The sequence below is a fragment of the Rhinatrema bivittatum genome, chromosome 15, assembly GCF_901001135.1.
Source record: "Rhinatrema bivittatum chromosome 15, aRhiBiv1.1, whole genome shotgun sequence".
In the NCBI taxonomy this organism is placed as follows: domain Eukaryota; kingdom Metazoa; phylum Chordata; class Amphibia; order Gymnophiona; family Rhinatrematidae; genus Rhinatrema; species Rhinatrema bivittatum.
Window position 1 is genome coordinate 70265348 of NC_042629.1, and position 27158 is coordinate 70292505.

The following is a 27158-nucleotide window of genomic DNA, read 5'->3' on the forward strand; positions in this document are numbered from 1 at the left end:
AAACTCCCAAAGGGATGCACAATTAAAAGAAAGATGCAACACATAAAACACAAAACTAAAACTAAAATCACAAACAATCCACCTACTGCTCTTTCGAACACTGCCCGCCATTTGCTGAATGTCATTCCTGCCCCTCCAGATCATCAATAATCTTATTCTCCTGATGACATCAGTCAAGCTTTCAACTTCTTCCGAAATCTAACCAGATCACACATCTCCCGCATGTCTAATGGTGGAGCCTTCCACCATTTCAGAATCACAGCTGAAAAAAAACCCTAGTTTCACAACCTGACATTTTTAAAAGCTCAAGCTGGGGTAAGGTTGAACTAGATAACGGGAGTTAGATCTTAAGTGCCGGCCTGAACATTGCCAGTTTTTAAATAGACATTGAATTGCGGAGGTCCTATCCCACTCCCAAAATTTTAAATGCCAACGCTAATCATTTTCACTTGCAATATAATTTACTCAGCAGCCCATGTAGTTTTGATAATAGTGGAGTCTTCATCTAGATTTCGCCAACACTGCTGTGGCCACTATGTTCTGAATCACTTGTCGTTTGCTAAGCATTCTACGTTTTCACACAGTTATGAGGTTTTAAGTCATTGTGCCTTGGTTACATTAATTTGATTTACCAGAATGAATAAGTTAGGTACAGGTGAGAGCATACGATATCTGTTGCGGTAATATACTTACCTGGATCCGTATGGACTTTGTGTAGTTTTCATTCATCTCTTTTTAATTATACAGTAAAAAAAAAAAAAGTTGGTTAGCTTTGAAATCCAAGCACTTCTAAAAATTCTTTGGACTTTTAGATTTATTGATGGTTTGGTTTTTTTTCTGTTGGGCAACACAGACATTAAAAAGCTTTCCTTACTGCACTTGGTCCATATCAACAAAACTTTCTGGTTCCATATCAAATCTTAGACAGGCCCAGGTTACCATTGGTCCTATTAATTATGATCAGTACTCATAATGCAAATAAAATTGTATTAATGGATTATAAAATATCCAACTTAAACATACTGTTTTTGGATAGACCATCCCGCTTGCAACAAGAGAAAATGTAGACTGAAGTGCATTCAGAATAGCAGAGCTACTTGGGTTTTGCTGGTGAGAGTGCGATTTGGGAAATAATTTCAATAAATAAATCTTAGATGATTATAAGTTTGTATGCATGGCTATTACTTCTTGATTGGCATGGCAACACAGGTCACAGTTTTCTGTCCTTTTCAGGAAATGCACAGGCTTGGGTTCCATTTCTGAATGAGGAATCAAGAAAGTCATCCACCGTAAGAGTTTCGGTTTCATCCATATCCAGCCGCAGTGGTATATTAGGCATAACTAGGACTAACAGCCAGGCCCTCACTTTCAAAATCTCACTTCACAGTCACAGGAGTTCTAGCACAGGCATGTTAAATCTGTTTTGTGAAAGAAGAAAGCGCTCCTGGGTCGCATATGGTTTTCAAAAAGACAAACGTAAGCTCTCTTCTTAGGGTAATTATATTTCAGATACCGTACAAACAGTGCTGAGGCAGCAGTAGATTCTATATAGATAGTAATACCTTTTATGAATGAATATGAGGATAATCCAAAGAGATTATCATATATGATCTTTCCAGTCCATAAATAAACAGTCCCAACTGAAGAAGAAACCTTCTTTAATTATTCCAATGTGGATCTATAAAAGAGATGTTTTGCTTGTTTTAACGTGTTATTGTATGATGCTTTTATTGATTGTTTAAGGTTTTATTTAATGTTTATAATTTTGGAAAGTTTAGATCTTGTTTGTTGTAGGCTGTTTTGTTTTTATGGGTTTGTTTTATCATTACTATGATTTTATATTATGCCTGTCATGTTGCCCTTGAGTTTTTTGAGGGAAGGCAGGTAAAAACTGGTTAAATAAATATCAGTCTGTGAAGAATCTAGCGTGCTCCAGGACTAGTTCCTAGAATTCTGCTTTGAGATAATAATAGAAATAATTCTCTAGCATTCGAAATATACAAATTATGTAACTAAGAGAAAAAAATTGAAAAAAGGGAGAAGGATGTGCTCCAATCCAGGATCTCATTTGAGGCAGAATTCTATTGAAATTGAAATTAAAGTTGAATGCTAAAGGTGCATAAGGCTCTCATAGTTAAGTTCAGAGAAAGAAAATTGAGTTAAACCTCCCAGTAGTCCAAATTTAATCATCATTCCTCAATGTGCAGCTCAGCACAGTGCAGTTGCATCAGTGGCAATGATGTAGGTTATGTCAGGCTTGCTAGCCTGCTTCGAAAGAAAGTGCTGTCTTACGAGACAAATTCTACAACCCCCAGCACCTCTAAACAGCTCTCAGGAAGCACCCTCTGCCACAGCTTGCCTACTTTTCTGTCTTCCGTGGTGTTCTTGTCCATCCAGCTGAGCACATTTGTTCTTGTTAATGTGCCCAGTCTAATTCAGTCCTGACATTTGCCTTTTCTCTGCTTTAGATTTGTTTTTCTTTGTAACGGACAATCCCTCTTAAAACAGTAGGTAGGAAGTCCAGGCACAGGCTGGAACATGATGAATATATTCAATACACTCCCTTTACCACCAAGCTATAGTTTACTCAAGGCCCTGTGGCTTTGGGATTGAAAAGCATGGACAAGGAATTTAAACATGTGGAACAGTGGCTCCCAAACCTGTCCTATTGACCCCACAGCCAGTTGGGTTTGTAGGATATCAACAATGAGTGTGCGTGTGATTATATTTGCATGCATTAGCAGCTCAGTATGTACAGATTTATCTTCTGTCTATTCATTATGGATATCATGAAAACCCGACAGATTATGGGGACTGTAGAGCAGGTTTGGAAGCCAGTGATATAAAAGGACAGTTATAAAAACGAGTGTAACCCCTGGGCTGAGGGTCTTAAGATATCTGAACCTCCCGTACAGTTCTTAAGTCCGTCTCTGAGTTCCAAGATTTCCTGTTGGCAGGGAGCAGGGGAAGGGCTTCTCTCCGAAGCCCTGAGCGTGAGTAAGACAGTCTTTGCAAACAGCAGTAATAATCACGCTAGAAGCTGATTGTGGTTTCCAGCTGAGCTTTACTGGCCATTGATGGTGGAATAGTGCAAATGACTATTTACAAATCCTCATGCAATCCAATCCATTTTCATGCTTAGCCTTTCAATAAAACTGTGACTTTGTAATGCTTAATGCATCTTTTCTTTCATTCCTGATTCCTGCCAGTTGTAATGGCAGTTTAGAAGCTCCCTCCCAAATTTTAGGATGCAGGCAGATATAACTCTGTTAATGCCATAAAGTTCCATGTTGCATTCCTTTCTCCAGATGAATAGATTGTAGTTCAGTCTCCTCTCTGTGCTGTCAGATGATAACATAGTGGTTCACACCCAAAAGGTGCCACTGTTCTTCCTGTAGAGTTCACATCTCCCGCCCAGAGTGAATGAGAATTCAGTCCAGTCCTAACTTCTGAAGGGTTATTGAGTCTTTTTGGTTAAGAAAACTCCTTCGCTCTCTCAAGGTGATATTCGCCGAGTCCCTGGATCCAAGGGGGGGAACTCAGATGGGAAAAATTAAAACCAGTTTCAAAATGCAACCCAAAAAAGATGAAAAGAAGGGTGGGTAAGCTTCTTCCCCAACAACGAAAGGGTGAAAAGTTGGAATCCTCAGAACAGGAGAAAGGCACCTTGTCTTCTACTGCATACCCCAAGCCTCTTTATAAGAAATCCAAAGGCCTTTTTTCCAAAACAAAAATCCAGGAGCGAGCAAGCATTGCTAGCCTGCTGCCTCTGGAAAGGGAAACTCAAAATCCACACCTAGAAAACAGTATCGCTAGTTTTTATAGACTCAGGACTCCACCATTAAGTTCTCCCTCATGGGGGGAGCTGTAACCCAACTGAATCTAACTCTTTTCTCTACCCACTTGATTAATTGTAATGCTCCTTTAGTAGGGACCCCGTAGGGCTCTCTGCACAAGGTTGGGTAAAAAAAAAAAAAGAATAAGTGGCTGTTGGCTTAAGTATGAAAACTTGTATTCTTATCTGCCCAGAATAAAAGACTATCAAAAATGGAAGATAAAACTGATTTTGATAAGGAGTGATATTTAGACAGTCAAGCTTATACAACTAACTTAGTAACATAGTAGAGGATGGCAGAAAAAGACCAATCAGACCATCCAACAGTTGGGATATAACCTTACAAGAGCGGTCCAGATGGTAACAACTGGGGAGATTTTCTGGGCCACTTGGTCGTTGTCTGCTATCATCTACAACGATGATGTGTAATTAAACATTTCCTTTCACCTTGCAATGACATGACTTGGACAACTGACCCTGCTCTTTCAGATAAGATCTCCTGCACTCCCTGCAGCAATGTGTTTGTAATCTTAATGCAGCAATCCCGTCAAGGAAATTCTTCTGTATCTTATAGTTCAGGGGTGACCAACTCTGGTCCTCGGGCGCCACAAACAGTCCTGGTTTTCAGGATATCCGCAATGAATATGCATGAGATAGATTTCTATACAATGGAGGCAAGGCATGCAAATCTATCTCATGCATATTCATTGCGGATATCTTGAAAACCAGGCCTGTTTGTGGCTTTTGAAGACCAGGAGTTGCCCACCCCTGTTATAGTTAGATTGCTGCCGTTTAATATCTGAATACAGAAAAAAAAAAAAAAAAAAAAAGCAAAGTCCTCCAGGCAAATGAATATCAGAACAAACAGTGGGCAATAATATGATCACATTTTAACTGGTACGCGAAACATGGTTCAAGAGTAAACAATGGAACCCAAACCAATAGGGTACCTAATAAGAAGTTATGTATCAATCACTCTTAAAGAGATTTTTTGAAGTGCCAGAAAGAATATAAATAAATCAATCTGTGATAAAGGAATAACTTCACATTAAGTATCCTACTGGTTTGGGTTACATTATGTTGATGTAGCAACTTATCCCTTTTGGTTTAACCTGGATTTGGATTTTACATTTGCAAGTAGATTTTCAAAACCCTACGCGCGGCCAAGCTGGGAAACATGCACGACTCGTAAGCGCGCAGACCATGCGGATTTTAAAAGGCCCCTAGCCACACGCTTATCTCCCAGTACGGCATGGGCGGGCCGGGGCGGCGCCATGACGTCAGTGTCGCGCACCAGCGCACGCCGGGCTCCCGCAACCGCGTAGCTTGATTCGGCTATGGACTTGCATGTAAGTGCTGAAATAAAAAAAAAATGTGGGTGGTCAGTGGGGTTTTAGGGGTCGGGGCTAGTAGGGTAAAAGGGAGGCGAGTTAGGTAGGGGGTTTAGAAAGTCCACTCCTTTACTGGGACGAACTGGGAAGGACTGGGAAATAGGCCTAATGCGTATCGGCTAAAATCCTCCCCCACTTACGCACGTGATACGGCATTCGCATGCACATGCGCGTCGATATAAATCCGTGCACATGGGTAGTCGATTTCATAACTTGCGCGAATAAACGTGCACATATTATAAAATCAGCGCACAGACTTGAGTGCTCGGTCGGGTATTAAAATGCACCTGATAGTTTCTTGCCTTTGCAAACCCGTCAAGGTGAGTCACAACAGGTAGGTCCCTGCCCCATGAAGCAGACCTCTCAGGGTTATGGGACTTGCCTAAGGCCATGAGGAGCATTCGTGTGGAAATTGGGACTTCAGCCCAGGCTTGCCTCGTTCTTGGCCCACTGCTAGGGCCAGTAGTCTCTTCCTCTGCCTTCTGTACTGTTCAGCTCTTCCAGTGCTCATATTACATGCCTGCTGCTTGGGACATTTATCCAAGAGCTGTGATATGCCAGACTTTTCTAATCACTTTACTTTTACTTTTTAAAGTCTGCTTTAAAGTACTGCTGATTTTGTTTTCTCTTGGCTTTTCTGCTGCACATTTTCTATCACATACATGTTAAATATATTTTGTAAACTGCTATTTACTCGGAAGAGGAACCATATGGTCTACAAGCTTGTGTTCATCTCTGGATGATTTTTATGTTTGTCTGATAAAAGTTATCTCAACCTGCAATGAACTGGATTTAACAAGCTACAAGTGGTTGATGTGCTAATTTTCCCTAATGGAGAGACTATTAACGTGTTTGAACTGTTAAAGTGGCACTCGTAATTTGGGAAACCACACAACAGAGGCTTGTGATTTTCGAAACAGCGTCTTTTAAAAAAAAAAAAATCAATCCCCTTTTTTTTTGTTGTAATTTTGAAGAAGATACTTGTAACTGATTCCAGCAGTGTTACAGCAGCTGGAACTTGGCTTACGACGTTATTCCCTGCAGGGGAATAACGTCGTAAGCCAAGCAGATCTCCCACACCTTCATAGTCAATGTCTCCTATTATTTTCCAGACCAGATGAAGTATTAATGCTGAAAGCTGTGCCCTTTCCCATTCAAAGTGTAGTGGAGAGTGGTGGTGGGTGGGATCAGGTGGAAAAACTGGGGGGGGTTGGTGTTGGTGTTGGTTTACGGCAATGGGAATCTGTGTGCGCAGCAACACAAGTGCAGAAAACCAGAGAGAGAGAGAAAGAGAGAGAGAAAGTCTCCATTCAGGTAGACAGGATGGGCCAGTTGGTTGTTATCTTGCTGTCATTTGCTCTGTTGCTAGCAACACCTATACATCTTTAGATTAACTTAAAGGAAGACCTCTGTAGACTTAATTCAACCATCTTCCTCCTCTCACTGTCCCTGCGTGGCCTCCAAACCTGGGGGGGGGGGTGAGGTGTCTTATAAGTGATCGATAAAGATGCAGCATGACCTCCTTTTCCCAGATAATACTTGTACCTATACATCCGAACGTACTGCTAGCTTTCCCCGTGCTGCCCTCGGGTCGTCTGACCTCCACACTCCTGGGGCGCTTTCTTGTTTGATAGTTTCTGACTGACACTGACTGTTCTTTCCGCTTATTTTCAAACCTCCTTTTCATATTTTTTCCCCCAGCTCTCCTGGCACGTCTGAGCTTTTGCAGATTTAAGTCCCCTCTGTGAAGGAGCACATTTTCCCCTCCAGGCCTTCTGCAATGTTGCTACCTGTAGCTCAGCTTCCCTTTTGAATTGCAAGCAGACAGGCCCTAAAAAGCTGGAACAAGTCTGCGGATCAGTCTCGTGATTTTAATGAGGTGGAGAGATTCCTTCGGGGTGGGGGGGAGTGGAAGTATTTTTTTTTTTGCCATTGTTATGTTATTGGGGGGTTTTTCCGCTACATCCATTTTAGACTTTTTGCTTAAACTTCGTTTGCTCCCTGCTGTTTTCAGAATCCAGTTCAAAGTTCTTGTCCTTATGTCCTTCAGGCTTTCTGCCCGCTGCTTTCTCATCTGCCTCTCTGTTTCTCCTCGCTCCTCCTGTGTCCCCATGCTGATTTCCTCTCGTCTGTTCTCTGCTCTGGGCAGAATGCAATTTTCATTCATTCTTGTAGCCCCCTTTCACTTCAGTATGTGGCAGGAAAAAACAAACCTCTTTACATTTAGCGTTTTGAGTTAATGTACACCTGTGTTCTCTAAAAGTTCTCTTTTTTTTTCTCTCATTGACAAATAAGAAAAATGTGTATTTCCAGACCTAAATACTGCCCAACATAAGCATTGTCAAAGAGCAGAGGAAAAGGAAGGAGATAATCAACCAGTTGCTATGTTTGGTCTCGCAAGTGCCCAGACACATGGCGTGCCCCCTTCCAGAAGGCCAAATTGGAATGTGCTGATTAGCATAAAAGTGTACGTCCATAAAATGTCTGTACATGAGGAGGACATCACCTTTCTGCCAGTCAGGTAACTGTTTCCCTGCATGTGACGCACTCTGTTCCCTAAATCTGATATCATAGTCCGAAGAATGGAGGTGGCAATCAGAAATAGTTTGAAGGATTTGGGAATTTAAATGTCAAGAAATGGGAGCTGTTCCTTCCTTCTTCTGATTTCTAATAAGGTCAGGAATTGATGAAAGAGGAGCTTTGTTTAAGGCTAAGGTCTCTCTGGATACCCTTTGGTATATCACATCATCGTTTTCTGTTGCTATAAATAGTGGGAAGAACCCCCCCCCCCCCACGTTAAGACTCTTGCTGATGAGTCATTAGTGGGTATCAAATGTGCCAGCTGTTGAGGGATAATGGCTAATGTGGATTTATAAAAGCACATCCTGATCTCAGTCATAACCACTTCCTGTGTATCTGCCTCTAACGCTGTGCTTCACATCACCTGTTGAGAAATGTTCACAGCTTCCCATCATCTCCATGATTACAAAGGCTCGTTATGTTATGTTTTCCTTCTTCTCCAGTCCAAAAAGGAACCAAGAGCTAGCCAAATACCTGTTCACTCATATAGCGGCATAGCCAACCCAACTTTAAATCAACAGACAGTGCAGTATACCTGCTTTAGCAAATACCTATACAGTATAAAGAAGAAGGAAGAGTCCCCAGTGCCTATATTGCTTACCATAAAGAAAAGGAGAATAGGTTAATTTGCCAGATATGAAACGGCTAGTTTTCAATGGTTGTATAGAGGTACAATAGAATTATTATTATTATGGCCAGTAAGTGTCAGTCGCTGACACCCATGAATTTCAGTTAAATTTAGTCCAACTAGCACCAGCTAGCTGAAAACAGCAGCACTTAAAACTGCCCTCAATAAATAGCTGTGTCTATCAACATAAATATGAAAAGTAGGTTACAGATGTAAATTATTTCAACCCAACTATGTAGCTCATTAAATTCATTCTGTGCAACCAGGGTTGCAGTGAGCCGTTTTCAGAGATCTTAGGAAAGCTGGTGACACATGGAACATTGTGCATTCATCTTTTAACTTGCTACCACCTGAAACTTCCCATAAGTCAAACTTACAAGGTAAAATAAGCAATAGAACTGCAATTGAGCAAGATTTAGGTATCTTGTAAAATACTTTGCATACTACAATATCTTCTTAGTATATTATCCTTCTCAATACAGATTATTGGTGAGACCTGCCTATTTATCAACAAGCAGATTCTGAAATCAAGTTTAAATATGCAGATAGATTGGACAGTGCCATAAGATTTCATGTGATCTGGAGGAGATGCAATGTGTTCCTTACTGCTGACAGTACCTAGATTTTGGGAGTTACAACCTAGGGCATGCGTGTGCATAACAAATGCGGTTGCATGGTTGAAATGTCAGACTCCTAATTAAAAAGAAATCATCCTTGTTTCCTGTAAAAGCCCAAAGTTGCAGATTTTGGAAGAATCTGACATTTTGGATAATTTTGAATCAACCTTCATATAGAATGTGTACAGTGTTTCAAAATGGTGGCATGGATTTTTCAACAATATAAAGGCAGAGAGCAAGGCAGAAATATAATAACAATGACAAAGTACAGTTTGTGAACCAATGAAAATATAATAAAGAAAAATGATGTCCTCAATTAAAAATAAAGTTAGGGTTAGTAAAAGAGAATTTATTTTATTTTATTTATTTATTTATTTATTTATTTATTTAAGGTTTTTATATACCGGCAATCATGAAAAACATATCTTGCTGGTTTACATTGCTCTCTTAGCTCTGTTTCCAGGGCTTACTATCAATAATGCAAGAAAATCACTGCATGTAATACTTGTATTCTAAACCAATTGCAGAGTGGATGTCTGGGTGCATCGGCAGCCCCCTTTTTTGTATGCTGGCTGGTTGCTACCTAGGAAGTCATAGGACCAACAGACAAAAGCCATAACGGAGGTCCTGAATGAAATATTCAGCCTGGGAAAGGCAGGTGGTGGTGGTCAGACGTAGCCTTTCCACTGAGTCTAGCAGGAAAGAAATGGCTGGTTTCTGAATTCTCAGAGAAAAGGAGACCTCCTGCAAACAATAACTCATGCTCAGTTCCCTGTGTATCCTCACCAGACTACCTAACTTTAGTACCCATGGGATTAGCACAGCTGTAGAAAACCAAGAAAAAGTGCATGCATAATGTGTAGTTCTGCTGTGCCATAGAAGGACTGTCAACACTTGGTAAATGATCCTAAAACTGGTTCTTAAATAGTAGATTGATACAGTTTCCCGCCGCTTTGCAGAGGGCAGCATCGCAGACAATACAAGATCGCCTCCGAAATTAGCTCTCTCACATTGTTAAACATGATGGAATGGCTTAACCGAGAGATCTTTCTTCTCGTGTGCATTTTGCTTTCCTGAAATGTCTTTGTGAAATTAGGTGTCCGAAAATATTCACGTTTGCCTAGGAAAAGTCTTAACGTCTGTAGCCACCATTGTTTTCAAGTACTTTAGCTTTAGATACTTCCTATATATATATATATATATATATATATATATATATATATATATATATATATATATATATAAAAATATATATATATTGCACTGCACTTGCTGGGTGTTAACATTTATAAGACATCGCATTAGGAGCAGTGAAGGCTCGCTGGGGACTTGGCTGCTGCCATTGCGTTTTCCCAGAGTAGGGGTCTAGCGCACCCTAGCGGATAAAGGAAAGAAAAACACCTTCGCTTTCCCTCTTTCCTCCTTGCGACCACTCCTAAACAGCGAAATGGTCAGTCGTCAAATAAAACAATAGTTTCCTACAGGCAGACTGAACTTCTTGTGCCCCTCATCAGCCTGGCCACACCACTATTCATACCTCCCACGCACAAACCTGAGGGTACGCAATGCATGTGCACACATCGGTAAGGCAAACCATGGCAATTTCAACTTCACATGCACACCAAAATGCTCATTTATTTCACCGCTGCCTTTTAAAAACGAATGAAAATCGCACATTTAAGTGCATCCTCTAGCACAGATCAACAGATAGGTAGATGACATTTGAGCTGTAGTTCTCCATACCTGAACAGGTGATTAATTTACTGTCTGAGACAGAACGTGTGTGTGAGTTGACAAACACAAGATCCCCCTATAAAATTATTTCTTCTTTGGACTGTATCAGTCATAAACTGAAAACACAATTGACTTTCCATGCATTGCACGGGTACCTCTTTTTCTAAATACACCGCAGGAGGTATAATTATCTTTGCCTAGGGTTTGTTCTTTCTTGATAACCTCATTGTGCTTACCAGCGTTATTATCTATACACTACCTCCCTTTATCGGCTTCTACATAGAGACAAATCACAAGGAGGTTCTTTTAAAAAGCCAAATGCTAAAAGCACGAGCCAGATTGCCACCTGTTTCTGCCTTTGAATGAAACGCCACAGTTTTAATGCATCTGAATAAGGAACTCACAATTCCCTAACTCGGACAGAGCCAGCGTCTTGCCGAAAATGGAATTCCTTGCATAAAGATCCCCACAGACAGCAGTGAGTGCCGAAAAGTCTTTGAAATGTATCGATAGGGGTTCTTACCTGATTCCTAAAAGCTGTTTTATCCACATTGTAACGTTCAACAATTAGGGATCAGATCTTCAAGCACCCATCCATTTGTACTGCACCCCTCCCCGAAACAGAATATTATGTCATAAAAAATAAAAAATACAATTTACAAATAAAAATATTCCATGCCAGACTTTGTTGATTTCAGCTGTTTGGAAGTAAGGAACTCACAGAAGCTCCTAAAAACGAAGACATGCCTGCATAGATTTTTTTTTTTTTGGAAGGGGGGGGGAGGGGGCGGTGGGGAGGGTGTTATTACTTTACCATTTAATGTAATCTTTAATGGCACCAGTCAGGTCAATCAATGCATGAAAAAAAAAGGGGGGGATATTGAAGATTTAGCCTCAGAGAAGTGAGCTTGAGTCTTTAGCTTCAGATGTACGTTCCCTATTCTTGCAAGAAAAAGAGGAAAAAACAAAACAAAAACCAACCCCAGGAGAGGGTGACTTTCCTGCGACCAAGTCTAGGGACTGGAAGCCACACGTAAAAGGAGAGCCAGGAGCAGGGAGAAAGCAGTCAGCAGAGAAGCATCGAAGAGTAAAATTCCCATTCCGGGATTGGGGGTCTCTGTGCAAGTCTGGGAGGGGGAGGGTTCCAGTGGTGTCGATTTTTGTCCTTTTTTTTATTATGCAAAAAAAAAAAAAAAAAGAATAAAATTGAATAGCAATAAGAAATCAGATGCACGTATGAGAAGAGAGAGACAGAGGAAGCGAGCAGACAGGCAGGTTCGCCCGGGAACGCAGCACGAAGCTGAGATCTGGTGCCAGACGGAGCCGAGGATGGAGCGGAAGTTTTCCCGGCGATGCAGAGATGGGAGGGGAGGGGAAGCTTGCAGCAGCGATGCTAACGCAGTAATGCCCTTAAAAGCGGATCCTCCTCTCTCAGCCACAGTCTCGCTCCTCTCGCTCCAGCCCAGACCGACGTCACTGGAAAAGCAAATAATCGCGCTGGCGTTGGAAATGATCAGGATACAGAGAGGTCCAGCAGGCAGGCAGGTTAGACCCAGGGTGAAGTGGTAGGGTCTGCCTTCCCCCCAGACCTGGGCTCTCACTCCCTGCTTAGTCACCCCCTCCAAACACCCTTGCCTGACTGGAAGCCCTTGAATGGATAGCACCAGGCATGTGATGAGTTTCCACAGTAACCGGCAAGAATTTTTAATGAGCCTAAAGTTCAGACCTACCCCAGCCCTCGGGGAAATAACAAACTAATTTCAAAGTGAGCCCAAGAAAGGTGCTGGGAGGGACTCAGAAGAGCAGGATGGAGTGGACTCCCACCGGCAGAGGTCCAGGGACCCCTCCTTTGAACGAGATGTCTCCCAGGTGTTGCCGGTGCCAGCCCACGTCGGCCCAAGGGCTCTTGGAGTTCAGGTTCAGCGGATTATACCCTAGTATAAAGAGTTCTCGGATGTATGCACAATTGCACATACGTCTGAATAGACTTGGTGGCGCTGCGTCCTTCCCTCCCACCGCCCTTTTAATTCCGCATGCTTTAATTCATGAAGGGGGCTGCAGATGAGAAGTTGTGCATCACACATACACTACCTGATTGCACTTATTTGTCAGAAAACCCCCCAAAAAAATGACCCTCACTGGCGGCCCCACAGGAGGGAAGATTTCTATCCTATGGTCCCAGATAATATTCTTAGGTCACTTGGGTAGAGATCCACATGAGATGACTCAGTATTAAGCAAGTCTTCGGGTTTTTATACAAAAAGGGTGATTCCGTGGTGGCAACATGTTATAGCTTTCACAGACTGATTCCAGTTTCAGTGAAGGAATTGCTGTGGCAGTCTGTATTGAGATGAATTGGGAGGGAAGGTGAGGAGACTGCTTTCCAACGAGTGTCATCTTCAAGATGAGCCAGAATTGGAAGGTCTGCCAACATGATGCATTGGGCATTCGATGGATGAATATTACGTTGAAACTATAACATAGCAGAGCTTGTGGTGTTGGGGGGGAGGGGGGTTTTCATTGAGAGCAAAGAATAGTCGTATCTGTTAAAAGAAGAGAAGTTGCTCATTTCTTGAAAGGGCGGGCTGACCGCACCTAGCACGCGTGTGAGCGACGCCGGCGGGGATGGGGGGGAGCTAGAGGGGAAGAAAAGAGGTGTAGGAGGTTTGAATCCCTCCCTTCGCGGCGCCTCTCTATTGGCTGGGGCGCCGCGTTTAACGGAGTAAGAGAGGTATAAATAGGGCAGGGCGTCGGTTGGCTCTCCCTTTGCCCTGCCGATGCCTGCTGTGCTGATTTTGAGCGCGATGACTAAGGGTTGAGCTAGAGGAAGGATCATGGCAGATGCTGCAGGGGAAGGCGCCTGCAGTAAGAACATAAGAACATGCCATGCTGGGTCAGACCAAGGATCCATCAAGCCCAGCATCCTGTTTCCAACAGTGGCCAATCCAGGCCATAAGAACCTGGCAAGTACCCAAAAACTGATAGAGAGCCGGTAGAGGGTGGTCAGCAAGAGGGAGGAGTTCTGGGAGTAGATGGGTCAAGAGCTGGGCTCCAGCATCTGCAGCCTGAGCAGCCTATCCATAGACATGTATCTCGGCCCAGACAGAGAGGGAAACGAGTTGCTTCCCCCTGTGGAGCCTGTGAATCCCAAGCAGCTCCAGCTAAGGCAGGGAAGGGAAGGGTCGAAAGAAAAGCATTGTGGAGCCTTCGCTCCACTTTCACAGACAGCGCGGCAAATGGTAGGAGCAGAAGAGCTGAGGAACGGGATGAGATTTTGGAGGCTGACACAGTCGAAGGGATTAAGAGGGGGGGTTGGGAGTTTGAGTTCTGGAATAGAGGCAGGGGAGACGCAGGTTCTTCACTCCTTATACGGCGGTGGAGGATGCAGGCTTGGAAGCGAACGACGAACCAAGAGCGGGGACTAGTGGTATGGGGTCAGGAAGGGACCCTAAGGAGAGATGGGACGTTTTGGGAATGAGGAAAAGAGGGACGATGAGCCATACAAGGGCATCTTGGGTAGGTGCATCTTCCTTCCCAGCGCACTGAGAAGGTTGGCAAAGGCATGGGGAAGGATATGGGGTAATGGGAGAAGAGGATGAAGAGTATACAGATTATGTGAAGTTGGGATGGGGTTCGGGTGGATGGGAGAGAGGCATGGGATATATCCCTCCGTGCTGTGGTGGAGAGTGTGCTGGGCCAAGCAGGGGTTATTATAGGGAAGAAGTTCCAGCGGGAGATCCATATTACCGGGATTATCCACAAGGACGACCTGCAGGTGTGTTTCCATGTTCTGCGGCGGTAACCTATATTTTACAGAGCGATGGGGGTTATCCACAAAGACAGCCTACTGGTGCAGTTCATGGTCCTGTGGCGACTCCCTCTTATTTAACAACTGAGAAGCGGAGCGGCAGATGGGCAGCGGAGGCGACTGCAACTATGTCGCAAGTGACACAAAATGAGGGAGCTGTGGGTAGAGAAACAGGAGAGACAGATGAGCCGGAACCGGCAACCTTGGGTAAAATGGCGCCCCCTATGCCACGAAGTGAGTATGGTTTAAGGGGGGTCGAGGAGTGTGAGGACAATAAAGAGGGCAGAGCGAACAAACAGGTTGAAGAAGAGGGGCATAGGACAGGGAAGAGGACAGTGAAATTGAAGGGGCACGTAGCGAGAGAAGCTAGAAGGGACAGGGAAAGGAAGAGCGGCAATTCAAAGCATAAGCGCAGGAGGGAGTATTCGAGTTCATCTAGCTCCTCCTCCCTCCTCTTCATTGTTCGAGTCTTCACCGGCTGACTCTGTGGGGACTTTGGTGGCACCTGGTGAAAGGGGTGTACAAGGTGTAGACGGGCGGCGCCAGCTTTGGTGACATTGTCGGAACTGTGGGAAGACATTTCCCGCCCTTTGCGGTGAAAAATTAGGAAAAGGAGATATATAGATATTTTCCAACTGCTAGAGGCTCATCGGGGACGCAGAAAAGGGGGGAGATGGAAGAAGGCTCGGGAGCATCCACAGGGGCCTCAGCATAAGGTGCCAAGAACCATTCTGAATTGGATGCGGTGCTTCCTCAGAATGATGAGTGTGGTAGGGTGACAGGATGCATCACAGTATGATCTGATGATAGCCTGTGCGGTCGCAATCCTAGTGACACAAAAAGATTAGGAGGGTTGGGCATGGCTCAATTATGATGAGCGATTCCAGGACAGGATGGAGGAAAACAAATTTATGTCCTGGGGTACTCAGCATGTGGGGCTATGGCTTACCTAGATGTCCAATAGGGTGACAGGAGGAGGGAATAGTACAGGGCAAATGTTAGGCAGTGGAGGGATTGGCATGCGGCACTTTCGATCAGGACCGCGCCAGGGGGTGCGGGCAAGCCAGGAGGCGGTTTGTCAGATGTATGTTGGAAATACAATAGGTCAGTATGCAACTTCACTGACTGTAAGTTTAAACACGCGTGCGTGAACTGTGGAGCCGCACATCCGGCCCTCAAGTGTTCGAAGAAGGGAGCTCAAAGGAGCGGAGGTTCTGCTGCCCCGGCAGTTGGGAAGTGAGGCATTTCAGAAGGCCCCCTCTCCTGTGCTGGTTCAGGTGATGGAACCTTGGTTACAGTGCTACCCAAAGGAGAGGAGGCTAGAGAACTGAAGGAGGGGTTCCCTTTTACGGGGAGGGTGAGATGCTGTGACAGACAGGAGAAGGCGGTGGTGCGCAAAGGATAGCGGGTGATACTTAGCAAATTAGAAGCCGAGCAGGCGTTGGGTAGGATGGCAGGTCCATTTCAAGAACCACCTTTTGAGAATATGATATTGTCTCCATTGGCGGTTATTCCTAAGAAAGAGGTTCCGGCTTATCCATAACCTGTCCTTCCCATTGGGAGCCTCAGTCAATGATTTTGTATCGCGGGAATTGTGCTCGGTGTCGTACGCATCATTTGACTCGGCGGTGCGAATACTAGTGAGGTGTGGGGAGGGGGCACTCATGGCCAAAGCAGATATTGAATCTGCATTCTGCCTCCTCCCTATTCATCCAGATAGTTTCCCTATTCTGTTCCTTTACAAAAATAGAAAAGGTATGCAACTTTCTATACTTCATCTTAGCCTAAAAAAGAGATGTTGATGCTATAATTGTAACTAATTTATAAATTAACTTTTATCCAGTTCATGTTAATTTTGCAAAAAAGCAAATGGTTCACTGTCATTTCAGATATTCCTAAGGAGAGATGCTCAGGGGTAAGCAACTTTCACTCATGGACAGCAATCTGTTCAGGATTTCAGGATATCCCTTATAAATACACATGAGATGGATTTGATTGAACACTGCTTCATTTGTATGCAAAGCCATCTCATGCATATTCGTTAGAGATATCCTGACAACGCAAGGACTGCAGGCCACCTATCACTGGTAAATGAAACTTTGCCTATCAGGATGACTTTGAGACAGAAGATCCCTACAGATCAAGATACATAAGGACAAAAGAGAGCCTGAATCTGTGGTGCAACCAATAACATATGTCCAGAGATCGAATCCCAAGCAGATAAGTTTGTCTAGATAGTGCTCATGATACTGGTTTTCCTGACAAATGGTCAGGTGAGCAGTCAGCTGCTCAGAGAATCCAAATAAAGAGGTCATTGCAAACTGCCTAATGGACTCTTGTGGATGACTTTAGTCCTGAACCACATCTGGAAAAGCCACAAAAAAAAAAAAAATTGCATCGTTTTAAAGTTCCACCAGGCTGACCTCAGAGTTTTCGGTGACTACAAAGTATTAAAAAGAAAAAGATTTTAATACACCAAAAGGAGGGTCTATAATACCAGTCTCGTAACACAGGACTTTAGTATATCTTAATTTTCACAGGCTTAGCAATCTGTGTAGAAAGGATAATGTATTTTTTTTTTATGTCTACTGTTGCAAGGGAATATAAGTAGCATCTCAGCAGCTTGAAGCTCAGAGTTGCCAAATGAGCAGAACATTAATTCCACTACAATTAATATCCAAACATTTATAATTAACTGAGCAAGATAGCTAATGTTGGCTGCAGTCATAGTGTTATTAGGAGTCCCGAGAGGGCATGCCAACATCTCTGCAATATGACCTTCCTTTTGAGATCTTCAATATTTGCATAATGGTGCAACTTTACAGCACAGTTTGAAAAAGAAGAGGCCACTGCCCTCTTGCACACACAACTCCAGTATTTCCAGAAGGACATGTGGCGAGCAGCCATGACAGCCGTGTGGAAGTTAAAAAAATGGTACTGCTAAATCATTGTTTTTGCAATATGTCAATGATTTAAAAAGCTCCCTCCTAAAACCCTGAGAGCAGCCATATTGACAAGAGAGGTGCAAACCAGGGAAGTATTAAATCTCCCACTGCACAGCAGTTTCACGCATCCCGGATTTTATTGTGTGCGTAGTTAGGCACAACTAAGTTTTTGTTCGCCTATTCTTTTTTTTTTTTTTCTCATCTGAACAGGTCAAGACAGAGACTTTTACCTGGCTAATGATCTAATCGATGATGAAACGGCCGAGACACCGTAGGGATCTCAAAATGTTTCTTGCTCACAAATTACCTCCCACTCTTTGGGGTCGGACTAGTTACAGAGCCGTTTCTTTTCTCAGCCTTGCTAGAAGGTCTCACTGGCTACCCTATTGAATTTTGGTTGCTGTTTTCTAATCTAAAACAAAGGTATGGAGTTGGATGGAAGTTGCACTCAGCTTTTTTTTTTTTTTCTCCCAAATATGTTTTTTTAAATAGGTAAGAAAAGAGTGTGCATTCATTGCAGTGCATGTACACGCGTGCGCAGGTTATAAAACAGCAGCACAAATGTGCTTGCTGCCATGTAGGTGCGTATAGGCCACTGCATCCATTTGAAAGTTATCCTCCCTATAAGAAAAATAAGGAGGGGGGGTTTACTGCATTTATTCCATTGTCCTTGGAAAGGTAGCCATGTCCTCCGCCCCAGAAAAACTAAAGTAACATTCGATTAGGATTATATGAGCGCCAGCTCCTCCGGAAAGTGTGAGTCATGCCCGATCGCTGCGGGGTTGGTCGGGATTATAGAAATGGGTAAGCTGTAAGGTCTCTTCCGCAGTAGCCTTTGTTTTGCTTTATGGCAGGCGCGCAGTTTTACATAGGAGTTTCTTAGTATCCTAGGCCATCCTATTTGGTTCATAAACTTTGCGGGGGGCTCCATGTTTCCTCTCGCCAAGGGTGCCTGCGCGACTTGCTCACGTTGCCAGTGCTCTAAACAAAGCGCTGTGTAAATGTAACAGATCATATTAGAGGGTGCACGATAATTAAACTGGAAATGTCAAGTATCATAACTGAGACTTAGAAATTGCTGCAAGGAAGTATTTAGCACAGGAAAAAAAAATATTGTTTAAATGTACTGATAAAAAGCATTTGCAAATAACTGGCTCTATGTTTGAAACGTATGGGAGGAATGTGGTGGGTTCATTGACAACTGATGTGTAACATGTTGTGCAGTATATTCTGTGACATAATCTGGAAAAAGATTATTATAAGTAGTAGTGACCCTTGTGTTAAAGCGCGCTAGGCTGCTGGAACTTCGATGCACATGGCCGTGGCAAATTTGCCTATCCGAAGCCTTTTTGCAGGCAGCACTGTATGATGTCCCTGCTTTATCAAATGGGCAAAGCTGAATTACAGAATGCTCTAGTAATAATGTTTAATAATTTTTGAATCCCAGTTCCAAAGGCCACTCAAGGCGGCCCACAGCATTATTACAAATCAGCTGCAATAAGTCACTTCCCTAAAGAGCTTATAATTTAAATGGGTGCCTGAGGCAATGGGAGATAAATTGACTTGCCCAGGCTCACAAGCAGTGTCAGTGAAGGAAGCAGGACTCGAATCCCATTTTTCTAACCACTAAGCCACTCCACAGTTCTTTGGCTTTTAATTTTTTCAGTGGAAAAAAAAATCCATAAGGCTTTCCTTGAACGTAATTTATTTATTTTATTTATTTATATAATTTATATACCGGAGGTTCCTGTATAATTTACATATCACCCCGGTTTACAAGGAACAGTAACTATCGCTACATTTAGCGGTTTACATAGAACAGAATTAGGAAAAAAGTTTTTACATTGAACAAATGAAGTAAGCAAGTTTTTCCATTGAACAAACGAAGTGAACAAGTTTTAACATATAACAAAAACTAATCAAAGTAAGCAAATAGTGTATAATATTAGACCGTTAATAAACATGCAGTTAAATAAATCAATAAATAACATGGCATGTGGGAGTGAAAATAAATAAATCAATAAATAACATGGCATGTGGGAGTGAAAATACTTTTCTTCCTGTTCATTGGCTCTAGGGGAAAGCTTGTTTGAACAACCAAGTCTTAAGTTTCTTTTTAAATGTAGTGTGGCATGGTTCTAGACGCAGGTCTGGAGGGAGAGAGTTCCAAAGTGAAGGGCCCGCTGTGGATAGTGCACGTTTCCTCAGAGCGGATTTCGCCGGTTGTGTGATTAGTCTGTTCTGATAAGCGCTTCTGGTTGGTTTCACGGATGAGTGTAGTTGAATTTGAAATGTTAAGTTGAGAGGTGTGATGTTGTGTAAGGCCTTATGTATCATCATTAAAGACTTGAACTGGATCCTGTATTTAATCGGAAGCCAGTGGAGGTGGTGGAGGATTGGGGTGATATGATCTCTTTTTTTGGCATTTGAGAGAATTCTTGCGGAGGCGTTCAGGACCATCTGAAGTGGTTTGGTGGTGCATGCTGGTAGGCCTAGGAGGAGAGAGTTACAGTAATCCAGCTTTGGGAGTATGATGGCTTGTAAAACCATGCGGAAGTCTCTGTAAAGGAGGAGTGGTTTGAGTTTCTTTATTGTTTGAAGTTTAAAGAAACATTCTTTTGTTGTGTTGTTGACGAATTTGTTGAGACTGAGTCTGCTGTCTATGATGACTCCCAGGTCTCTAACTTGTTGCGTGGTGGAGAGCCCTGCGGTGTCCGGATGTTGGTTAGTGTTAGAATGTGAGGAGGGGGTATAGTTTTCCGGTGCTATAATGAGGATTTCGGTTTTGGTTTTGTTTAGAACCAAGTTGAGGCTGGTGAGTAGATTGTTCATAGCTGACAGACATTTATTCCAGAATGATATGGCTTTGTGTAGGGAATCTTCTATAGGGATGAGGATTTGAATATCATCCGCGTATAGGTAATGCCTTAGTTTAAGGTTAGTGAGTAGTTGACAGAGCGGGAGCAGATAAATATTGAAAAGAGTCGGAGAGAGGGATGATCCTTGCGGTACCCCCCTCTTGGATTCGATGGTGTGGGACTCTTTGTTATTTATCTTGACCTTGTATGATCTGTTCTCCAAAAATGATTTGAACCAGTTAAGAGCTGCTCCTGTAATGCCGATGTCTATTAGGCGTTGCAGGAGGTACGTGTGGTTTACGGTATCAAATGCTGATGAGAGATCCAGGAGAGCGAGGAGGCAAGGTTGGCCCTTTTCTAGGTTGAAGATGATAGTGTCTGATAATGATGTTAATAGCGATTCGGTATTCATAGACTTACGAAAGCCAAATTGGTTTGAGGTGAGGATATTGTTTTCGTCAAGAAATTCTGTAAGTTGTTTGTTGACAACTTTCTCCATAACTTTGGCAATCATAGGGAGGTTTGCTATGGGTCTAAAGTTAGCTGGGTCTGAGGTGGGCAAGTTGGGTTTTTTGAGAAGCGGTTTGAGCATGGCTAACTTAAGTTGGTTCGGGACATGTCCTTGGGTGAGAGAGCAGTTAATGATATCTGCTAAAGGTTTGGCTATGGTGTTGGTGATCAGACTCAGTTTGTTGGATGGAATATGGTCTGATGGATGGGAGGATGGTTTTATCTTCTTGAGGATATTCTCTATTTCTAATGTGGATGTGGGCTCAAAAGTGTTGAGTATTGTTAGTGAGGTGTTAAGTTGTTGGACGGTTGGTTGCGATGGTTGTTGATCTGTTGGGAGTGGTGGTTGTAAACCTAATACGTGGTTTGGATGTGTAGATGGTCCCTTGAGGGGGGCTAGGAGTGAGGTGATTTTGTTGTCAAAGAAGTCTGCCAGCTCGTTCGCTTTATTTAGTGCTTGATCGTCTGGAATGGTAGTCGCCGGGGGTTTTGTGAGGGATGATACATAGGAGAAAAGAGCTCTTGAATCGAAAATGAGGTGGTGGATTTTTTTGGAGAAGAATATTCTCTTTGTTGTGTTGATGTTGTTTCTGTATGAATTAAGGCATGTAATGGGGGTTAGTCACTTATGGAACTGGAAAAGATCTGCCAAATTCATCAGTACAAAAGCCGGGGGACTTTTCTGTGCAATGGCAAAAAACGAGAAACGTCGCTGAGCTTCATCAGTGTCGTTCAAGTTGCACGGGCCTCGAGGAGTTCAAAATTGTGTGGGCCGAGAAGGAGAAAACCCATGGGCCCACTTTCCCTCGCCATCTTCCCTCCCTGTCTGTAGTTGTTATATGGGGGCAGTTTTCAAAGGATCTTGCAAAGGAAAACTTGGGTTTATCTTCACAAAACGAGCCTCAGAAAATTTGCTTCCACCACCACACCCTTGGTGCGAGCATACCATTTTGCGGCGCCATATTTCTCCCCCCCCCCCCCCCCCCCCCATGGGGTAAAAAGGCAGTGCGTTTAGGTTGAGGGAGGAAACGTTTTCACTGCGATTTTTTTTTTTCTCTTACTTTCCAGTGCATGCTTTGCTCCTGCTGCAGTGCAGGTGCAGCGCGCACGACTGCTTTTTGCTTGCACGGTAGCCATGCCGGTGTGTTTTCATGAGCTTGCACGACCATGGCTATAAAGTACACCAGCGAGGTTGGAAAATTGCCCCCTAGCTATTACCCCATGAAAACATTTCCCTGTTTATTGCCAATTTGTATGTGCTGCCCTGCCCAGGCCGCCTCCCAGTGAACAGAGACGGTAAACGGAAATGTTGGGTGCTAGAGAACTGATGAGCAGTAAACATCAGGTAAGAAGCACCAAATGTCTAGCGACTTGAATCTGGATCGACACGGTTCTTACGCTGTTAATAACTACATTTCTGTTCTGCCTCTTAAGATAGTTCCTGAATCTGTGTTTCCCAGTTCTGTTTCCGTTCATCAGCACGGCACAATGTCACATGACTGTGGACTACTGCAAGTTATACGGGGCTATTGCTGCATATGAATAGCCTACTCTGTTCTTTATTCAATAACAATATTATTTCCAGAAGCACAGAATGAGAAAAATGCCCTGTTTGAATCAGGACCTCTGGGTGGCAGCCCCCTTTTTAAGTTTTACAGTCATTGCTGGTAAGTAAGCACCGCTTGACCTGCACAGTTGCCCCCCGTCAGACTCTACCTGATGACCAGCCATCTCTCTTTGTTAGCCTTGCCACCACCAGCATCTCTCTGTCCCACTCATGCTTGCATTCACTTAGGAACCTAGCAGTTCTGCAGGTTAATATTGTCATCATTCTAACTTTAATCTGACCGGTCACGGCAAGTTCACCATAATTCTTCCATTTCAGCCACACTTTTCAACATTTACTTGTTACCTATCTGTAAATTATCCTCAGGGATGGGACTGCAGTACAGAAACTATGCTGACGGCATTCAGGTCGTCGTCCCCCCCTGCAATTTATGACTTTAAAACTACTCTGGGCCTAATTTTGAGATATCTACATGTCATCAAGAGCTGGCACTTGGCTAACAGACTAGTTCTTAATATAGGAAAAACTGAAATCATCAGATTGAGCGGATCATCTAAATCAGTGCCGTTTGATGGGGTGAATATTCCAATTGTAAATGAGTATACGAAGTGACAAGAGTCATCCTATAACCCAATATTGCAAGAGGAATCACATGGCTTCCCCTTCCCTTCAAAAAGAAATAGTCCTACATGTTGGATCCAAAAACTGAGAAAGTGAGTCTGTACCGATCATATTAAAGGAAATTAAAGTACAATCAGGTGTAATCCAAATCTAAACCTTTTAAGCAAGATGATTTCTAAGGTCTATCCAAGCAAGGATAGACCTTGCTTGGATAGTGTTTTACTGTAACCTCCTCCAACTCCTTGGGAAGGGCTTCACACTTCCCAGACCGCCTGAGCACTGACCCACTTGTTGGGGGATGTGAATTCTCGGGAAGTCAGGGGGAGCAAAAAAAAACTTTTACTAATCAAAATCAAAAGTCTCGGTGGTGACTGTAAAGAAGCAAATTCTCTCCCCAGTGAATTTCAATATTGTTTCTTTCATTTAGGTATTACGGGTGCAACTTATTAACCTCTGGGAGCTCCAAAGTTCATAATGCAATTGCAGCTTTATGATTCAGGCTTAAAATAAACCTGCACCCCTTCTGCAATGTGTAGCATTTCAACAGCTCACACAACATGTGCTGAGAACTACTCATCCTATAGCAACAAAAAAAACCTGTATTCGTTTTTTAGTTTGAAGTCTTCCTTCGATGGTGTCACAGGAGTTTTCAGTAATTCCATTTGACTAAAGTTATTTGTGTCCCCATTGATGTGATATGAGAACAATCATTGAGCTGAAGGTGACACATTTGAAACTTGCAGTTGACGGGATTGTTGATTTGTCCGTTCTTCCCTCATTCTTTTCCTTTTCTCCTTCTGTTTCCCAGGCTTTGAATAGCCGAGTGGTAGCACTGCCTCCATCTGACCCTATTTAAGGTCATGTCTTCTGAGTTGTTGAGATCTACCTTACAAATTTTGAGGTTATGCTTAAGGGTGTCCTTGAATCTAAGGCATGGCTTCCCCATAATCTATGCCCATTTGTTTGCTGGCCTTAGAGCACAACTTTGGGAATTCTAGTCTCCTCCATCATTATGATGTGGCCAAGCCACTGAAGTTGGGCTTTTAGCACTATCCATGATGGAAATTTGGCACCTTTCATGGACATCTCTGTGGAGAACCCTATCTTGTCATCTTAGATTGCAGATGGATCTCAGGGAGCATGGGGGAATTGCTTCAGTTGCTTGGTGTACATGCAGCTGCTGGGACAATCATTCAAACACCATGGATACCAACACAACACAACTGCCTTTTATAGAAAGAGAGAGCGAGATTTGCCCTTAAAAGACCAGATAGTTGGTGGGTTCTGCCGGTGATGTGTGCTACTTTGACTTCTCTCTTCTAGTTATTTTCTTCTTGCTACTGTTTTTTTTTTTATCAATTTGAATCAAAATAGCAAAGAAATACCAGGGCAAAAGCCTATGTTGCTTTTGAAACTCGTTTCCTTTTGACCCGCTGTCTGTTAAGGGTTAGACACTCTTCTCCAGCTGCTCTGATTCTCTTGCTCTCTCTTCCTGTAACAAAAGAAAAGGAGGAAAAGAGCTACGGATAATGAACAGCACTTAAAAAATGCAAATAAGGAAACCCACTGCATGCAACATTAAACATTAAATATTTGATTTCCTGCAATGCGGGGATCAAAGAATGCAATCGTTCATGCTTGTGGAAAGAATAGAGGACCATTTTCTTTGTATATTGAGGATGAAATGGAACTCCTTACAATGCCGAAGTTTAAAATAACAGTATTTATTTTCTTTAAAATATGATTTTGCCTATTTCTTGTCTCTGTGTTGCCCTTTGGTTGGTCTTCCCACTAGGTCTCTTTTTTTCTTTTTTTTCCCCTGTATTGGCTATAACAGAAACATTGCTCCATATCCCTTGATGCCAGTGGTAACTGGAGGAGGAAAAAAACAAAGTTTCTCAAAATTAAATGTAGAAACATTTACAATAACAGAACAATGGGCTCTCATGTCATCCTGGGATACATAAACATCAAATATTTTTTGCAAAGGCCTAGAAAAAAAGGGAGGGGGGAGAAGCAAAAAAGTTGGGGAAAAAACCCATGAAGCCAAAATAAAACAATTAAAAAAAAATCCCAGCATGGCCATTTGACACTGTTTCCTACTTTAACTGTTTCTGTGATGGATTGACTCTCTTCTCCTTGCTATTGGAAACCTTCTTGCAGTATGAGCCTAAGAAATGGGCTGCCATGCCATCCAGTCTGGAAATGGCAGCTGGAAGTTGAGTGATGAACACAGTGCTATATAAACCCAAGACATAATTGCCATAAATGCAATGTTAATGTGACCCATATTCCGAACGAGTCACTAAACCTCACCTTTCAGCCTTCGAGTTGACGCACCTCAACATGTTTCCACCGACTCTGATCTCTGGAGATCTTTGCACAAATGGTGCGTCATGGTTCATCTTAATCCACCTATAAAGGTAGTCATTGCACCCTTTCTTCCTGCTACTACCCTCCCCAATTATCTATTTATTAGAATTACATTGCTGCCTTTCCACTGAATTGTGCATGCAGCATAAAATGGCAATAAAAGTTAACATAGAAAGCAAAGTAATCCAGAGTAGGAAAGCAAAGCATAATAAATACTAGAGATGTGCATTCATTTTTGCCGAATTGGAAAATTGCAACGAGATTGTCCAATTCGGCATGTTTCAGGGAGCCCGAAAAAAATCAGGATTTTCCTGTTTTTTCGCAAAAATTCGTTTTTCCGATCAGTGCGCACTAACAGGAGTCCGTGCGCGCTAACTCCCCGTTAGTGCGCGCTAACTCCCGTTAGCGCGCACTAACAAAAAGTAACAAAATCTAATGGTTTTTGTTAGCGCGCTAACAGGAGTTAGCGCGCGCTAACAGGAATTAGCGCGCTAACTAGCGCGCGCTAACTCCCGTTAGCGCGCACTAACAAAAAGTAACAAAATCTAATGGTTTTTGTTAGTGCGCGCTAACTCCCGTTAGCGCGTACTAACAAAAAGTAACAAAATCTAATGGTTTTTGTTAGTGCGCGCTAACGATAGTTAGCGCGCGCTAACTAAAAATTGATTTTTCGCGAAAAAAAAGACCCGAATAGAAAAACCCCCGACATTTTACATGGCGGCCGAAAAACGAAGAACGACACGAACACAAAAAACGATGCACATCGCTAATAAATACTCAAATACATAATGAACAGCCTACAAGTTAACAAACTAAAACAGGAAGCCAAAGTTTTAAATCTTTTAAAAGCCACAAGAATAAAAGTACTAACACCCCACAAATACTTCACAATTATGGGTGACCAAAGGGCATCTTTAAAAAGCAAGGTGTTGAACTGGTTTTGAAATGCCAAGTAATTAGATTCTGTGCAGGCATCCCTGGAAAGAGCATCCCAAACCTTTGGTGCTATGCAGGAAAGGCCCATCCTCATGACCCAACTAAGCAGAAACCTTCGCTGAGGGAATATTCTAACCAGGGTTCTCCTGCAGACCTTAGGGTACCAGGAGAAATTTCTTTTCTCACGCGAGGTCCTAAAGGCCAATCATTATCACATGTTTGTGCATTTCATTTGCCCTCTTCTCCTTCTCGCAGTCTATAAAGCCCTGGGTGTACAGGTTCTAGTAAGATTTCATTCCACATCATTGCGTGTGCAAGCAATGGCTAGCAGAATACCAGGCAAAAGTATGGCAGCACGGCAGAGAGACTACAATGCAAATTCTTTGTTTACAAAATGTAGAGTCCACTGAGCCACAGATCTCAGCGTATTACAAGCAGCAATCACAGTAAATCCTAGTAAAGTAAACAGTTCTTCAGGACAGGTGAGCTAAAAGAAGCTGGGTGGAAGAGTCCCACTCTGTAACAAAAGAGCAGATAAGATAAAACCAAAGAATACATCCAAAGCAGGCCTCATTCTGAAAAGGCAAGGGTAAAGAAGGAAGGCCTTCAGGGGCCTACGAAAACAAAGTAGATCACTTAAAATGGTATTGCATTATTGAATCACCAGAGAGAGAATGCATCCTTTTCGTGAGGAGGGCTGCTTTACAGCTGCATCTGTCTCCATGCACTTTTCATCTGGATGATTTATTGCACCA

The 27158-nt window shown here is 42.9% G+C and overlaps 1 protein-coding gene across 1 annotated transcript in view; it reads right to left on the minus strand.

Annotated features, from left to right (window-relative positions):
* The window catches only part of AJAP1 (adherens junctions associated protein 1), a 120013-nt gene extending 108676 nt beyond the window's left edge, over window positions 1–11337 (minus strand). Inside the window, exon 1 of the mRNA XM_029578058.1 lies at window positions 11309–11337. Within this exon, the coding sequence (XP_029433918.1) occupies window positions 11309–11337 (29 nt within the window). The remainder of the gene's footprint in view (window positions 1–11308) is intronic.
* Between the last annotated feature and the right edge of the window lie 15821 nt (window positions 11338–27158).